This window comes from Littorina saxatilis, linkage group LG12 (assembly GCF_037325665.1).
Source record: "Littorina saxatilis isolate snail1 linkage group LG12, US_GU_Lsax_2.0, whole genome shotgun sequence".
In the NCBI taxonomy this organism is placed as follows: domain Eukaryota; kingdom Metazoa; phylum Mollusca; class Gastropoda; order Littorinimorpha; family Littorinidae; genus Littorina; species Littorina saxatilis.
In genome coordinates, this window is record NC_090256.1 from 82,581,780 (window position 1) to 82,599,583 (window position 17,804).

Here is a 17,804-nt window from a genome sequence, read left to right on the forward strand (position 1 = left end):
ATAAGTCGACCTGGGAGATCAGAAAAATCTCCACTCTTAACCCACCAGGCGGCAGCGACCAGGATTCAAACTCACGACCTCCCGATTAGGAAGCCGAAGTATTACCACCACTCCACTGCGCCCGTCACCTTTGTCTTAATTGTTGTTAAAGCCCCACTCTGCTTTGTGAAAACAGTACACCTCACCATCTCAGATCTGAACAGGCTTTAACATGGAATAAAACCATCTCTCTACTTCGGGTCACATACCAACAATAAACAGCCTGGGTGCTCTCTGTGCACTCTGCTATTGTTTTTGAAAGAGTTTTAAAGTTTTGTTAAATGTTAATTCGAAAATACATTCATAACAAAACTTTAAAACTCACCACCGTAAGCAGTCAGGTTTTGGTTTTTTTGGTATGTGGCCAAATGGATCCCATGATGATCTTATCCCCCCCGCGGGTTAGGGGGAAGAATTTACCCGATGCTCCCCAGCATGTCGTAAGAGGCGACTAACCGATTCTGTTTCTCCTTTTACCCTTGTTAAGTGTTTCTTGTATAGAATATAGTCAATTTTTGTAAAGATTTTAGTCAAGCAGTATGTAAGAAATGTTAAGTCCTTTGTACTGGAAACTTGCATTCTCCCAGTAAGGTAATATATTGTACTACGTTGCAAGCCCCTGGAGCAATTTTTTGATTTGTGCTTTTGTGAACAAGAAACAATTGACAAGTGGCTCTATCCCATCTCCCCCCTTTCCCCGTCGCGATATAACCTTCGTGGTTGAAAACGATGTTAAACACCAAATAAAGAAAGAAATGATGATCTTATCCCATGTTAAAGCCTGGCCAGATCTGAGACAGTGAGATGAACGGTTTTCACGAGGCGAAGTGGGCCTTTAAGAAATACAAACTGATGTTGATGGGGATTTGGTCCAACTTTGTGCCTCATGATATAATAGTTACTATACAACTGTAATTTTTGTTTGTTTGTTACATCTGTGCAGGGTCATTTTTTTGTTTAGTTTATTTGTTACATCTGTGCAGGGTTTTTATTTATGAATGTTTTATTTACCATTATTGGTATTAATGTCTGCTTTTCTTTTACAGCTAAATGCTTTAATCATGGAGATGAGAAACGAGGTGCTCGACTACAAGAACAATTTTGAGGCTGTCTTCAGACAGTAAGTCCACACACTTTTTACTTTGTTAACTTAACTTTGATGTGATTAATTAATTGTTTGCTTTCAGGTAGATGTTTTCTTATGCTCACATAAAAAGTTGCCTTTGAAAAGGACTCTTAATTCATTCAGTATAAAAGTCTGAACAGAATACAAGAGTATGTACCAAACCTAGGTTGAACTTTTTAATACAGTATGCAATATAAACATCCATCTATTCGTTGAATACCAGACTTTTTGCTGATAAGCATTTACATATTTTTGTTATCATTACAAGTCTTGCACTTCCAGTTCCAGTCATTCATGAAGATCTGTTTAAGCATTTTTTCTAATTATAATGGACCCTTTGGAAATCTGATAGGATACTCGTATTGACTGATGTTTGCAGACTGTCAGATTATGAGATATTCTCTGTATGTTTAGTTTGAATGCTTTTTGAGCAGATATTTTGACATAGCTGTGATGGCTGCCAAGGCGTTCTATGGTCTGCTGATGAAGGATGTCGAAAGCCTGTGCCAGCTGGAAAAACTGGTCAGTTAATGAAAATGTTTGGAGTAAAAGGTGGGTGGGTGTAAATAGAGCCAAACCAATATTGTCTCAGTATGTTTCAGGGCTAGACCTAGTGTATGGGAGGGAGGAGCTTCCAAAATAAGCCAGGGGTACAGAGCTGGCTAAGCTGGGGTCTGGTGAAAGTTAGCATTTGAAGGGGATATTTTGGGTCTCTCCTTGAGAAAAAAAAGTACTTTTGCCAGGTAAGTGGGGTTAGGGGAGGGTTAGGGGGGCTTCCCAAACCCAGAGACCCCCCCACCCCACCCCCCTCCACCCACCCCCCTTAGATCCATCCAGTGTTTATTGCAATAGATCTTGATTATAAGTTATGAATTATAAATGCTCGTATTATTATTATTATTATTATTATTATTATTATTATTATTTAAGTTATTGAGACATCCCAGTGCACTAAGGGATTTATAGAGCAAACCGAGAAAATTCATTATTGAACGAAGCGCATAGCGCTGAGTTCAATAATTATTTTCGAGATTTGCTCTATAAATCACTTAGTGCACTGGGATTGTTTCAATAGCGATATTGTCAGTACCGCCATAAAAAAAAGAAAATTCCAAACGCACATTTTGCTACGCGCATTTGAATAGGCATAACTGTGTGGTCAGGTCGTGTACAGTAAGATCTACTTTTGTGTGGGGTGTCTCAAGTGTGTCGCGCTTTCGTCACAAGCATTTTAATTTCTGTTGGTAAATTCCAGTGTAGCGTTAAGCTGAACAGTGATGATCTTTCAGAGAGACCTCATTTGAACTCGGAGAAAGGACTGTGCTCTTCGTTATTTGCGATTCAGAACCTCCAGTCGAGCTTCGTCGGATTGACTGTGCGGAGTGACTCCCCTTGAATTGACTACCCCCCGAAGCTGGACTCGACGGTTAGCACATTTTCAAAATAAATGTGGCATATTTCCCGTGTTGTATCTTCACTCATCGGGGAGTCTGATACTAAATATGAACGGTAAGAATGCTCTGAACCCTACACGTATTATATCCCCATCGTTTTTTCGTTCACATTTGCCCAACATGTTAATTTGCTGAGCGGGGTTTATGTCGTCTGCTAGGCTAGGGCAATCGCACCACTGCAGTCTGCACTGAGTCTGCACGCATGAGGCAGGCTGGTAATAAGTCTTATATATGGTAAGAACGTTGTGAACCCTACACGTTTTCGATTACGATTGTTCTTGCCTTGAAATAATAATTCGGAAACCATTCATTTAATGAACTGATGCAGTCGTATTTCAGTGTAGTCTGCTACGTATGACAGAGTCAATCGAGTCAGTCTTCCAAATGCTGGTCTATTTATTTATTAAGGAGATTTCTGGCTGGTACGTTATCGGAATAACACTTGTGTTTTCTGTTAGCCACTGGGAATTGTATACTAACTCATCATTTGGTAATGTGGATGATAAGCTACATGCCACTAACACGGCATATGAGAAGAATCTATGCAAGTCGGCGAAAATGAGATGAAACACAGCGGCTTCTATTTTTAGATCAGTGACACTGTGGCACAGGCACATGCAATCTGTCAGAAAAAAAACCCACTTCTGCTTTGATTGAGAAGCAGGGAATTTATGGTCATTTGGTATTGTGGAGAATATAAGCTACATGTCATTAATTAATTCTGAGGATGAGAGCACAGTCTCGCTTAGGCAAAGGGCGGAAGAATACGCTCTGTGGAAAAGTTAGCGCACTCCAAGAGTGCGCTAACAGTTTTAGCGCATCGCCATTAGCCAATCAACTGGTTCACATCAGTCATGTGACACCAGTACTTACTGACAATTATTATTATTATTATTATTAGAGATTTAAAGGCACAGTACTTCTTGTGTAAACGATTCAGCTCACCAACTCAGATCTGACCAGGCTTTTCAATGGGATAGGCCATCCCTCCACTTGCACGGCATATACCAACTATCAACATCTTGACAGCTTTTTGTGCAGAATATGATTTTTTTCCATTTATGAAATAATCTAACGTAAAATTAATATTAAAAGTCCTACGGTTTTAAGCCATTAAGGACTTGAGTGTTTGTCCGCTTTCAAAAAAAAAAGAAAGGAAAAAAAAGAAAAATGAATAAGGAGAGGAGGGCAGGGTGTGTGGGGTTGAGATGATGATGCTCTGTGGAATTCGTTAAAATGAAGAGTAGTTAAGATGTTTCTTAGTAAGAATTATAAGTCTGTATTCTATATCCTGAATAACGGGTTTGTAAAATGATTTTTTATTCAAAACGAGTTAAAAGGTAGAACCTTTCAGGATCACCAATAAAAGCAAATAGATGAGCAAGTAAGAGGAACTAAATAGTGACTGACCTTTATCTTCACAGGTGGCACAAAATGCTCCTAATACTTTCTCAGGTGCCTGAAGATTGGTTTGGCACAACTCTCACTCACTGTTGTTCACAGTCTACATTTAAAGGGCTTACTTCCCTTTGTTTTTTAGATTAAGTTCAAACCTTTTGTTAATGTGAATAATTCTGATTACGACAGAGGGACAACGCCATAGATCTTCGCATGCTGGCTCTGGTTTATCGCCTGGATCAGCTGGACAACGACTGGAGTGTTTACATCAAGCCTCAGTGAGTTTGTTGGGTATCCCATGAGTTGCTGCCATGGTACCGTGGTTGTCTCGGAAACTTTGGTTAATTTTGATGTATCATGTTTGATTTTCCAGTAGATGAGAACACAGTCTCCGCACAAAACATACAGATATTGGAACTAGTTGTTGAAAATATGGTGGATGTTTTATTGGTTTAGTTAGAGATATATTTAAGAGAATTGCACAGAAAGTGATTGTCATATATAAAGCCCTTTAAACACTTTTTTTTCAAGCTCAAGACATCTTCAATAATTATGTTTAAGGGGGGACTGCATGTTTTCAAGCAAGTTGGTAAAGTAAAACCTAAACAAAAACACCACTAACAAAGAATCAAAAAAGTAATTGCAGAGAGCAAAAACATATTGCCTGATCCTGGAGCACCTCCACCCCCAAACAGAGCCACTTGCGCACATCACATCAGAACAGAACAGAAGTGAAGAAATTAAATAAAAATAAAGAAAAGAAAAAGAGATGAGAAATAGATATTTTAAAGTTGTGGACTGCATTTCAGTCAAGCACATGTTCTGACGCTTTTCAAACAGTCACACCAAACCTGTTTCAACTCCGCTGTCAAGACTCATGGACAGATTCCTAGCATTTAAAGCTCTAGAGATAATTCTTGAGATTCACAGCTGGCACAATTTTGCATTGTTTTACACAAAATATCTGGGCAGAGAGAGGGGTTGGGGCATGCTTTCAGGCTTTTTTTGTTTTGTGTGTGAACAATTTCTTGATCTCGTGCGTGTAAAACTTTGTTGTGAATCAAAAAACAAAAAAATGTAGGTTAATGATGAGAACACTTTGTAATATCTTTGTAATGGTAATATCTTTGTTGTGAGCAGGGAGCAGACATGGCGTCAGTCGTTCCAGACGCACGTGGAGAAGTGGGGGCAGGCCTTGCTGCTGCACGTCCAGGACCTGGTGCTGGACACCATCGCTGGAGATGCTGTGAGTTCAGTCTTCTTGTCAGGAGGTTGGAGAGGGGGGGGAGGGGGGGAGATGGGAGTGGGTTTGTTTGTTTGTTTGTTTGTTTGCTTGCTTAACGCCCAGCCGACCACGAAGGGCCATATCAGGACGGTGCTGCTTTGACATATAACGTGCGCCACACACAAGCAGAAGTCGTAGCACAGGCTTCATGTCTCACCCAGTCACATTATTCTGACACCGGACCAACCAGTCCTAGCACTAACCCCATAATGCCAGACGCCAGGCGGAGCAGCCACTAGATTGCCAATTTTAAAATCTTAGGTATGACCCGGCCGGGGTTCGAACCCACGACCTCCCGATCACGGGGCGGACGCCTTACCACTAGGCCAACCGTGCCGGTATGGGAGTGGGTGGTCAGGTCTGGAAAGTTGTTAGAGCACTGGACTTGTGATCCCAGGGCCATGGGTTTGAATCCAGGCTGGGAAGACACAGGTCAACTTTATATGCAGACTCAGAGACGATATCCATGTTCCACCCCCGTGGCACCACTGTGGCACATAAAAGACCTCGGTCATTCTGCCATAAGTGCAGGTGGCTGATTCCACCTGAACACGCACACACCTGGGTAGCGCGACTCTGTTGCTGCTAGCTTTCCACTGGGAGGAAGCGAATCTGAATTTCCCAGCGATGGGACAAAGTTATGAAAATGAAATGAAATGACAGGAAGTGGTGGGGGTTGAGCATGAAGGGAAAATGGAATGGTAGAGGGTTTAGGTCAGATGTATGCTAGTCATCAATTCCTGTAGTAGTGGCAGTAGTAGTAGCAGTAGTGGGACTATTGAGGCTTTGCTTTAGTTGTATGTCCTGTCCATGCTTGGTTCATTGCAATGCATATGCAAGTTTGTAAGGCTTCTTTTTAAGCCTACTGTCTATATGATACTTACCGAGACAGTACTATTCTTGCACATTATCTATTATAGGCCGAAAAAATTGGACAAAACGCTGAGTGGGTACAATTATCTCCCATAACCATGCGCCACCGTGGATCCCAAGCACTGTCCGAGTGCTTCCCCCTTACAGGAGCTAGGTGGCGCGTCCTCTTTCTTTATGAGCTGCAGACCCTCAAAAAGCCCATAACATATCAAGAGGGGAGGCGGGAGGGAAACTCTAATAGTACTGTCTCGGTAAGTATCATATAGACAGTAGGCTTAAAAAGAAGCCTTACAGTCAATATAACACTTACCTCGACAGTACTATTCTTGCACAGAATACCAGAGTGGTGTGAGGGTGATATGTTATGGGAGATAATTGTACCCACTCAGCGTTTTGTCCAATTTTTTCGGCCTATAATAGATAATGTGCAAGAATAGTACTGTCGAGGTAAGTGTTATATTGACTAGAGTCTCTATTTGCAAATTGTCACCAAAACTTAATTTGGGACTGGTAGGAAAGAAGATATCTATTGTACTAAAAATAATTTGTACCCAAAAAAAGTATATTTGTTTTTGTCTTACTTTTCATCATGACAGTTTTGTATATATGTGTGTGCAGTTTGTGACGCAGCAGGTGCAACTGCCCAGCGATGTTAGCCCTCCTCTGACCAGCACATCGTCCAGTCCTTGCACCACTCGCTCTTTTTCCCTGGCTCCCTCTGTCAACAGTGCATTCAGCAGCTTCCCCTCTACACCTAAACAGGTCAGGCATGACCAGCATTTATTCATTGATATTTAGCTCAATTGGTAGTGACGTGGCTTTGAACCCTGTTTGTCCCTAATGGTGTCGGTTCGACCCCCATGTTCAGCGAGAGATTTATTTCCAAGAATTCAAAAACATTATGAAGGATTAATAACATTATGATTAAATTATGATAATGAAATCTCCCCTCCCGTGTAAACCATCGGGTTCTTTTTATTTCCCAGTGTCAACTCTCTGGGTGCACCCCCATGTTCATGCATGCGTACGTTAAAGATCCTAAGTTCACAGTGAAAGTCTCAGTGCTTGGAAACATTAACACACGCATGCGCATATGCCCAATAGGGGCGGGGATATAGCTCAGTTGGTAGCGCGCTGGATTTGTATTCAGTTGGCCGCTGTCAGCGCGAGTTCGATCCCAGGTTCGGCGGAAATTTATTTCACAGAGTCAACTTTGTGTGCAGACTCTCTTCGGTGTCCGAACCACCCCCCGTGTATACTACATTGGGTGTGCACGTTAAAGATCCCACGATTGACAAAAGGGTCTTTCCTGGCAAAATTGCTTAGGCACAGTTAATAATTGTCTACCATACCCGTGTGACTTGGAATAAGGCCGTGAAAGGTAAATATGCGCCGACATGGCTGCAATCTACTGGCCGTATAAAATTTCATCTCACACGGCATCACTGCAGAGCGCCTAGAACTGTACCCACGGAATATGCGCGATATAAGCTTCATTGATTGATTGATTGATATGCAGGGGAAGAAAAATAAAGAAAATTGGGTAGCGCCGTATTGTATGGCAGCTTGCCTTCCCCAAGGAAAAAGCAACCCAAATTTTTATGAGGGTAACTGGTCACAGGAGTATGTGATACAATATCCTTATCCTTATTCTTATGGCTGCAGTGAACAGTGCAGGGCTTAGACGTGCATGTTTTTGTTCAAAGAAAAGAGCCTCATATTGAGCTGACAATATTTTCACTATGTTTTTCATGTTCACTTGCCTTCTCTGTTCATTTGCAATGTTTGCATCAGCGTTTCTAATAAGGCACAAGTCTGCTGTGGCTAATAAAAACACACCAGCAGAGTTATTTCCAAATGTTGTCTTCATCGTCTTTTGGATGCATTTGCCTACATGCACAAACGTATTGAAAGCTGTGACCGACGGGCGCAGTGGCGTGTTGGTAAGACGTCGGCCTCCTAATCGGGAGGTCGTGAGTTCGAATCCCGGTCGCTGCCGCCTGGTGGGTTAAGAGTGGAGATTTTTCCTATCTCCCAGGTCAACTTATGTGCAGACCTGCTAGTGACTTAACCCCCTTCGTGTGTACACGCAAGCACAAGACCAAGTGCGCACGGAAAAGATCCTGTAATCCATGTCAGAGTTCGGTGGGTTATGGAAACACGAAAATACCCAGCATGCCTACTCAACGAAAGCGGAGTGAAGCTGACTATGCTCTCGGAGTATAGTGTGGGGAACCCAAATGGGCAAACGAGCTCACACGTCACCAGACAATTCTGGAACGCTGAAGAAGAAGAAGAAAGCTGTGACCATGTAGACACATGAAGACAGGTGTGAAGATTCACATACCAATGGAATGTTTTCAACTCAGTGTTTGAATATTTTTTTATATTTCCATTTCACTATAAAAGAGTTACCTTCGAGGGTTCTGGTACGTTGTGTTCAGTTATGACAGCAGCATTTATTTACACGTGTGAGAAAAAATTGCTGGATTTAATTTGATATTGATGCTTTTTCTGTTCCCAGGGTTCACTAAACAGCCAGCAGTGGGCGGGGTCTCTAGGCAAAGTCTCCATGATCACCAACACCCCGACCCCCACCCCCACAGCCACCCCTACACCGGGATTCCAACGCCAGCAAAGCTCAGACAGCGAACACACAGGCGACTTCCTCAGCTTTGCCGACGAGCGTCGTCACTGTGCCTCCCTGCCTGTGTTCCCCAGGCAAACCGCTATCGTACGTGTGGTGTCCGATGCCAGGCTCATGGACCAGGGGCAGGGGTTAAAATCTGCATCAGGCGTGGAGGATCTTCGAGGAGGTGGGGATGCCAGTAACGCTGTCCGTGGGATGAGGTACAGGATGGACGATAAGGACAAAGTTCAGCTGATTTCAACCACTGGTTTGGAACAAACGTCGGAAGAAGAAGATGCGTCTTGTGATGTGCTGAACTCATGCAGTGAAGAGCAGGGTAACTTGTTGGACGCAGGTAGTGACAGCGATGAGTCCCTGCCGGTTACCTTGGACTTCGGAGGTCAAAGCGAAGGTGAACTGTCCGATTCTGCAGACGAGAGCTTCACCTTTCCTCCGGTCCAGGACGTCACCGACATTAACATCTCCGACTCTAACATGTCCTACACAGACGCGCCAATGCTGAAGCCGTCCAGGTGGTCCAAAAAGATGAAGACTGGCAAAAAGCCAGCGCTGTTACAGATCAACCTCAACCCAGAGACCAAGCGTTCAGGTTTTCTTCGCAGCGTCAGCCAGGAGAAAGAAGCTGAGGAGAGGGCCCGAAGGCTGAATGCAGCAGCCAAGTCAGCTAGAGAGAAGGAAGGGGAGAGAGTGTGGAGACTGGGGAAGGCAAACCAAGGAGGGCGGCAGTCCTGCCCACAGCCTCGCGCTCAGTCTGACAGGAAAGCCAGCGTTGGGTCAGCAGCTGTGGATGACGGTGAGCGTCACGCCTTCCAGCCCCTTCCGCAGCGACTTCGACCTGCTCAGGTCAGTGCATTCCGGAAGATCAGCACAGCTTCCGTAGGAACGGAGAGTGAGCACCAGTTCTTGCAATCGATACAGTCTACCGTGTCCTTCCCCACTCTCAACTCTTCGCTGGAGGTTGTCATTCCTGTTTCTGGTTCAACTGTCGATCTTCTGGTCTTGCTGCAAAGGACTCTGGGATTTGGCCGCACTCTGTGTCAGACGATTTTTTCGTTTCGGTACAGGGAAAGAGTTGGAGGGGGTGGTGGTGGAGATGGGTGTGGTGATAGGGATGTCGCTGCTTTGAAGGCTTCCCTGGAACTGTTTCAGGCCAGCGCTCACCTCAACATTGTGCAGGTGTGTAGGAGTGCATTTGTATTGCTGACGTTGGATTGGTTTTGTGTTGTGATGTGTTGTGATGAGAGTGCGTGTTCAGAGTGCGTGCATGTGTTTCTTTCTGTCTGTCTGTTGTGTGTGTGTGTGTGCGCATGCGTGTGTACGTGTGTGTGTGTGCGTGCATGTGTGTGTGTGTGCATATGTGTATAATAATAATAATAATAATAATGGACATTTGCTATAGCGCATAATCATATATATGCTCAATGCGCTTTACATATTAATTTCTGCCGTGTGAGATGGAATTTTTTACACAATATATCACGCATTCACATCGGCCAGCAAACCTCAAGCCTATTAGGGCGAGCATTCACCTTTCGCGGCCTTTATTCCATAGTCACACGGGTATATGGTGGACATTTTTATCTATGCCTATACAATGTTGCCAGGAAAGACCCTTTTGTCAATCGTGGGATCTTTAACGTGCACACCCCAATGTAGTGTGTGTGTGTGTAAGAAAGTACTTTGCATGGTTACATGGGAGTATGTACAGCTGTACTTTTGATACTTTGATATTTATTTCTGGTATTTTGCACAGATTTTGTGCCATGGAGTTGGTGTGTATGCAGACAACATGATGTGTCTGGATCTATGTGCTGTGCCAAGAGAGATTGCCAAGGGAGTCATCGGATCTTCAGTCAGTAAATTATTATCACAAAATTCATTTTGGAGGTCCATTTTGTCTGATCTGAAATTCTTGGGGGGAAAATGTAAGAGTTCAGTGTTACGTGCGATGAAAGGACACCATTGGGACCATCAAAATTGACCCTACATTGCAGGTGGCCTTTCATGGCAGGTATATTTTAGTACAGATAAAACAGACGAAAGGACCGCTAAAAGTTTCAAATGACAGCAGCCACGGTAGGGATATGTAAAACAGTTTATGTAAATTGTCATATCTATTAAATACAAGAAAGAAATGCACTTCCAGGTGCACATTCGGATTATTTGTGTACACATACTTTTCTTCATCTAGGAAAAAATAAATAAGTTAAGCATTTACACATGCCAGGTGAGTTTTACTCTGATAACATTTTTATCTATACAGTACGTGGTACCTGCAATGTGTGGCCCCTCCGATGAGAGGACACCTCCCTTAAAAGGACACTTTTTGTTGTCCAGTTGTCTACTATCTTGACCAAAACATACCTGTCATGACAGGACACCTGCAATGTAGGGACACTTAGCTTGTCCCAAGGGTGTCCTTTCATCGCAGGTACCACGGTATATAGACATATCATAGCTGTGATATTCTGCTATCCTTCCCAGCTGGTGGAGCATGTGATGAGTCAGAGGAAAGCGGGTCGCATCTGGGGGTGTCGACATCAGCTGGAGGGACACGTTACCTGCTACGCTTTTCACAACCGAAAAGCTTCATACCTTTCCGACAGATACGAACCCATCACGCAAAAGGTATGGCTGTAACTTTTGATTCACCAGTGTAACTATGATATAATTGACTATGATGTAATTGACTATGATATAATTGACTATGATATAATTATATTCCAAGCAGGAGTTGCGATGCTCTTTTTTCCCTTTCTTCTGTTTTCATGTTGGTGTGTTTATTTTCTGAATGAAAGTCGCTTGTTCGTTTAATGCTTCTGATTCTCTTGAGTTTAAATGCAAAGAGATCAGTTTTGCATAGCTCTTTATGTTAGTCTTTGTTTAGTTTTGTTGAAACCCATTTGTTATGATTTTCTGCCTCTGGTTGCCATGCAAAGCAGCATTGCATTTGTCATGTGAGTTTTGCTATCTCTTTCATGTCTATGAAATGTCTATGATCTGTCCTAACTGCATGAAACGTTGCATGCATGATGTTCATCAGACACCTGCAAGTGAATGAAAGCCATTGACTTTGGTTTTATTGTTGCTGCTCAGATGTGTGTGCGGATCAACAACTTGATGGCATGTCAGAAGTTCTTGGATTGGTGTCAGACTCAAACGCAGGCTTCAAGACAACCATCAGGCTCTGCTGATAACACAGGTCAGTGTGTTTTTATTGCAGTGGACCATCTAAAATCTCAGAATATCAGGTTTTAGATGGAGGCAGTCTTAAAATGAAGGTCAATTTACAGACAATATGAAGAGAAAATCTGAAATAACCTTACTGAGAGATAAAAAAACTAATAAAATCAAACCTGTGATAGATACTTATGCTTGTCTTTGTGGAACAATTTAGAGACAGGCTGTGAACATAATTCTTTTAGGTTGAAACTGACATGAGGTTGACTACAAAGTTCATGGGATCATGTCAGTGATTTAGTGAATGTGTATTATATGTTCTCAGATGCATGTGTCATGATATGATGATGGTCTTTCATTTGTCTGTGCATGCATTGAGCACAAAATTATAACTACCCCCTTTTTAATATGCCTCAATTCTTTCCATATATTGCCATTTTGGTAACAAAGTTGTATTTACTTTGACATTTTGTCCAGCCTCAGGCAACAACCTGAGCACGTCAGAATCCAGTGGGCATACCCATCCCAAGACAGCGAGAGAGTGTGACAACAGTGGGTCTTGTCCGTCAGGCGATAGCAAGGAAACGATGGCTCTGAAGCAACAACATGTGGACCAGATGCGAACGCATCTCATGGCCGTGTGGACAGCTCTGTGCAGGCTGCTGGCTTTTAGGGTGAGTGAGGAGGCTAGTGTTGTTCTTCTTCTGTGTTTTGGGGGATTCATACAAGCTGATTTAAATCATTGTGTTTGGTCTACTTTTCTTTCTGTCCACCTGTCTGCTCCTCTCTCCCTTTCTGTCATTCACTACTATGTACTATATATCTCTTTTTACATTTAAAGTTTTGATTTTTTTACTGTCTGCTTCTCACCCTCCTTTAACCTTCGTCAAGTTTTGTGTTGGACTGGTATGAATACTAAATGTTCACATTTCCATCAGACGTCAGTTTGTTCCGACAAGCAGCAGTGTTTAATTTGTTTTAGACTATACGTGGGTGTGGCATCCATGTTAATTGTTGCGAATGAAATCATGCCAAATTAATAAAAACTAGAAATATGGTACACAAAATGTTGGCCATGCAGTTCAGCTGGAGTTTATTGACCTGAATCTCATGCTTTCAGATCAACCTGTTTCTGAGGGATGGACTGACCTTGTTGCTGAGTCTGAAGCCAGCTGACGTCTCCATAGCAACCTGCTTGTTGCCACTGACAACCTTTCTGCGAAGTCACCTTGATGCCTTGTCGTCCTGGCTTTACAGTCATAGCTTCCGGCGTGTCACTGAGTTTCTCTGGATCTATATGGTACAGGTAAGCTACATGAGTCTGACGCTGACTTTTTGTGTCAAACCATCATGTCATTTGGTGACAGATCTAAACCGATTCACATTTGCATTTCTGAGGTGTTTGGAAGGGCAGATTTACATGTTTATCTGGGGTAAAGGAATGGAGTTACTTTTGGACATCAGTTAGGTGATAACTGCGTGCTTCTGGCATAGAAAAGCCTCAGTTTTGGCATCTGTTTGGTTTAAACAATTTTATTCAGAAAAAATACATATAACAAAGCCGCATACAATCAATTAGTAAATGGAGCACAACAAGCAAAGCTTATAGACTTACGGCATCTGTTTTGTGGGCTACATAACAAAAAACACTAGTTCAGTAATAAACTGACCTATTAATTGCTTTCAAACTGTGGGGATACATTGTCAATACATATGAAGACTAAACTATGAAACAAGCATGGTGCTGTATTAATAACTTGCTCAACTTTTACATCCTTCAGAGTGTGTTCTTGACTGCAGCTAGTGTACCTATTCTATTTTATCATTTAGTCAAGTTTTGATTTTGTTTTGAAAATGTGTTTTCTGTTGTTTAGAACATAGAGGTTGAGGCCAGCAAACTGCTGACGAACAAGGACAGCAAACTGCCTCCACACACCCTTCTGCAAACTGTCACGGTGAGTTGTCACGGGAACGGGTGCAGTATCCTAGTGGTAACATGCCGGCCTCCCAAGCAGAAGGTCGTGGGTTCGAATCCCGGCCGCTGCCGCCTGGTGGGTTAAGGGTGGAGATTTTTCCGATCTCCCAGGTCAACTGTATATGTACAGACCAGTGCCTTATCCCCCTTCGTGTGTACACGCAAGCACAAGACCAAGTGCTCAGGGAAAAGATCCTGTAATCCATGTCAGAGTTCGGTGGGTTATAGAAACACGAAAATACCCAGCATGCTTCCTCTGAAAGCGGTGTATGGCTGCCTAAATGGCGAGGTAAAAGCGGTCATACACGTAAAAATCCACTCGTGCGAAATCACGAGTGAACGTGCGAGTTTCAGCCCATGGACACAGAAGAAGAAAAATTTGTCATGGGAACCTGCTTGATTTCAAGCTCCACCTTTCTCTATGCATGCATGCATTGAATTTAAGCAGGGATTTTACTAGGGTTTATTTACTTTGGCAAATTTGCCAGAATGGCAGCCCTTGGGTATACTCCTTTCTCTCGTTGTGAACAAGTTTTGCAATTTTGCCAAAAGTACTAAGTTTTTCAACTGTTTGAAACAAGGTTTTTTTTCTTTTGCTGTCTGCCGACACCCAAGAAGATTCATGTTTAGTATGAGTGCTTGATGCGATTGTTGTGCTAAGAAAGTATAAATGCATGTATATAAGTGTACTACTAGTTTACTTTTGATGCAACTGAATGCTGCAATTTATTCAATGCAGCGCAGCCACCGACCTGAAGATATAACGGCCATGAAATCAAACGCAGAAGAAGAAATTCAATGCAGCTTTGTTCAGCTGCACTGTTGTAATACATGTCTGTGCTTTCTTTGCAAATTCGTCATTGACAGCAAATCAAAGGTGCTGTAGGACTAGACTTGGCATGGCAATATTATATTTCTTTCGAATACATCACCTCAATTTTTGTAAGGTTTGGTCTCCAGGTGCCAAACTGAAACCATAAAGGGCATGAATATGACAAAGTCATGAATTTAATCAAACCATACTGAAATTAAACACGAATTGATATTGCTTTGTTGTGTGATGTTTGTGTTGTGTTCATGTTGCGCAGCATCTGATGAGATTCATGAACAACTGTGAGAAGGGCATCACCAGGGAGCTGCTTCTGTCCCAGGCAGTGAGTGGCTGTTTCATTTTTTTTTTTTTTTTTTTTCATTTTCATTACTTTATTGTCCAATCGCTGGGGAATTCCCATTGGAACAGATTTGCCCTACCCAAGTGTGTGCATGTTTCGTAATCTGAATCACATTTACTTCTGGCAGACAGACGAGGTCTTTCATGCACCACAGGTGTGACATGGGAGTGGTACGTACAGTTGTCTTCTTACCGGCACGGTTGGCCTAGTGGTAAGGCATTCGCCCCGTGATCGGGAGGTCGTGGGTTCGAACCCCGGCCGAGTCATACCTAAGACTTTAAAATTGGCAATCTAGTGGCTGCTCCGCCTGGCGTCTGGCATTATGGGGTTAGTGCTAGGACTGGTTGGTCCGGTGTCAGAATAATGTGACTGGGTGAGACATGAAGCCTGTGCTGCGACTTCTGTCTTGTGTGTGGCGCACGTTATATGTCAAAGCAGCACCGCCCTGAGTTCTTGGTCGCACCACGTGGTCGCAAAAACGCACCATGTGGTCGGCTGGGCGTTAAGCAAACAAACCAACAAGTTGTCTTCTTAATTCACCAAACATTAAAGGCACAGTAAGCCTCCCGTAAACCATCACAGATACGGTCAGGCTTTTACACACAGTACAAACACCCTTTCATTTAAACACTCACCGATTGAGAACATCCTTGGTGCCCTCCGTAAAGAGCGAACAATTTTCAAAGAATTTATTTTTGCGTGGTTTATCTTACCCCTGAGCCATCGTGAACCCGTGTGATCCAGTTTCCCTTTTTCACAATGTAGTCGTCAGTTAGTCATTTGAATGCGACTCGATGTGAGCTTATCTACAATAGCACGTTTTTATGCACGAAACAAACGGCTGTGGTTCACAAGAACTCTAGCAATGGCTTTTGACTGTTGAGAGGAACGGCGATATGGCGCATAAACCGTCGTCTGCTACGACCCTTGCGTGACCCTGCTTCCGGGCTTTTCTTTTTTCAAACTTTCACAACTTCGAATTGCACTGATCTTGTCTTGATGAAAACACGCTGTCAATTTATTATTTAGATTTTAAAAGTTAGGTCTAGCGCAAAAACGCACCACGGTCCAAAAACATTCTAATTATCATCGATCCACGGCTATCGCCAGTTTAAGGGAAGTAACTCATTTTTTACCTGAGTTCAGGATGGGTCCAAAAAGTGTTCGAGACAATCTGCAAAATTAATTCTTTAAAAATTGCTCGCTCTTTACGTAGGGCACCTAGGATGTTCCCGTTTGGTGAGCGTTCAAATGGAAGGGTGTTTGTACTGTGTGTAAAAGCCTGACAGTATCTGTGATGGTTTACGGGAGGCTTACTGTCCGGGCGTGATTTCCGGGATATTCATAACAGCCGTCCAGTACCAAAACGAGGCGCCATTGTTGTAAAGGGCCAAGTCCACGAAAATAAATTCTTTGAAAATTTCTCACGCTTGACAGAAAGCAGCCAGGATGTTCCCGTTCGGTGAGCGTTTAAATGGAAGTATGCTTGTACTGTATGTAGACGCTCGGGGAGCTCTGTGATGGTTTACGGGAGGCTTACTGTGCCTTTAATTACAGATATGATGTGCCCAAAATGTGAATGAATAAGATTTGGCTACACTTTTGTGAGTGTTTTTGTGTGTGTTTTTGTTTTTGTTTTGCGTAGTAACTAGATTACTCTGGATTCCTATTATCTTTCAAGATCTGTTGCTTGAGGCCAGCAGATTAATTGTTGATTACGTGTTGTGCAGGATGACGTGGTGACCAAGCTACAGCTGTTCACACTGTCAACGCTGAATCTCATTGCTCTGTACCAGCGCTTGGTGGAAGTGGTCGGTCTTTTTCTTCAGTCCCTTTTTAGTACACCTTGTATGAATGGGTTTAACTCTGTCTATTTTCTTTGTCTTCAAGATCTTTGATGTTTGTGGAAAGATTGAGTTGAAAATTGGTGAATGTAGCTTGGTACAGCAGTCCCTCTCATGAACAGACACCCTTGGGCCATAGCAAACCTGTCCTACATTGCAGGTGGCCGGTCACGGGAGGGGTGACCACACCACCCCCTCCCCCATACACTCACACAGAGACACACACACAACATATGATTGAGTCTATGCTAACCACTTCTTGTGGCTACTAAACGATAACATCAAACTCCTAATATTTTTTAAACGTTCTGTTAAAAGATGATTTGTATGAATGGTGTTGAAAAGAAGAGATAAAATAAATCCTCAAGGCAGTGAATAAGAATAATAAGAAGAATAAGAATACTTTATTATCTCATAGAGAAATTCAGGCGTGGTACATAACAATAATACAAACAGGACATTGTTTTTACATAAGACATATAGCACTATATAACAGGGCAGGTTATAAACACACCTCCCACATACCTTTCTGACCATTCCTTGCATTGTGCTTACGCATTCAGTCATGAACACATGCACTGACATACACAAACACAGCACAGAGGCAGGTGTGCAGATGCTTTGCGAGAATAAGCGTTAAAAACCAGTTTGAATAAAAACCAGCAGATAGAGCCGCATGTCATAATCATTCTTCTTGTCTGGCTTTATTGACTGCATGCCGATCTTGTGGCAGTGACTTTTCACTCTTCAGTTGGAAATACACTGTACACAACACCGCTCTCACTCTCCCTCACTGCCTACCCTAAGC

At 42.8% G+C, this 17,804-nt stretch overlaps 1 protein-coding gene across 1 annotated transcript in view; it reads left to right on the forward strand.

Annotated features, from left to right (window-relative positions):
- Positions 1 to 17,804, forward strand: part of LOC138981607 (uncharacterized) — a 70,272-nt gene that overhangs the window by 34,457 nt on the left and 18,011 nt on the right. The window contains exons 14-27 of the mRNA XM_070354579.1: positions 1,086 to 1,159; positions 1,600 to 1,687; positions 4,207 to 4,295; positions 5,158 to 5,263; positions 6,794 to 6,937; positions 8,700 to 10,001; positions 10,579 to 10,677; positions 11,310 to 11,453; positions 11,922 to 12,027; positions 12,483 to 12,679; positions 13,126 to 13,311; positions 13,880 to 13,960; positions 15,069 to 15,134; positions 16,883 to 16,963. Of these exons, the coding sequence (XP_070210680.1) occupies positions 1,086 to 1,159; positions 1,600 to 1,687; positions 4,207 to 4,295; positions 5,158 to 5,263; positions 6,794 to 6,937; positions 8,700 to 10,001; positions 10,579 to 10,677; positions 11,310 to 11,453; positions 11,922 to 12,027; positions 12,483 to 12,679; positions 13,126 to 13,311; positions 13,880 to 13,960; positions 15,069 to 15,134; positions 16,883 to 16,963 (2,763 nt within the window). The remainder of the gene's footprint in view (positions 1 to 1,085; positions 1,160 to 1,599; positions 1,688 to 4,206; positions 4,296 to 5,157; positions 5,264 to 6,793; positions 6,938 to 8,699; positions 10,002 to 10,578; positions 10,678 to 11,309; positions 11,454 to 11,921; positions 12,028 to 12,482; positions 12,680 to 13,125; positions 13,312 to 13,879; positions 13,961 to 15,068; positions 15,135 to 16,882; positions 16,964 to 17,804) is intronic.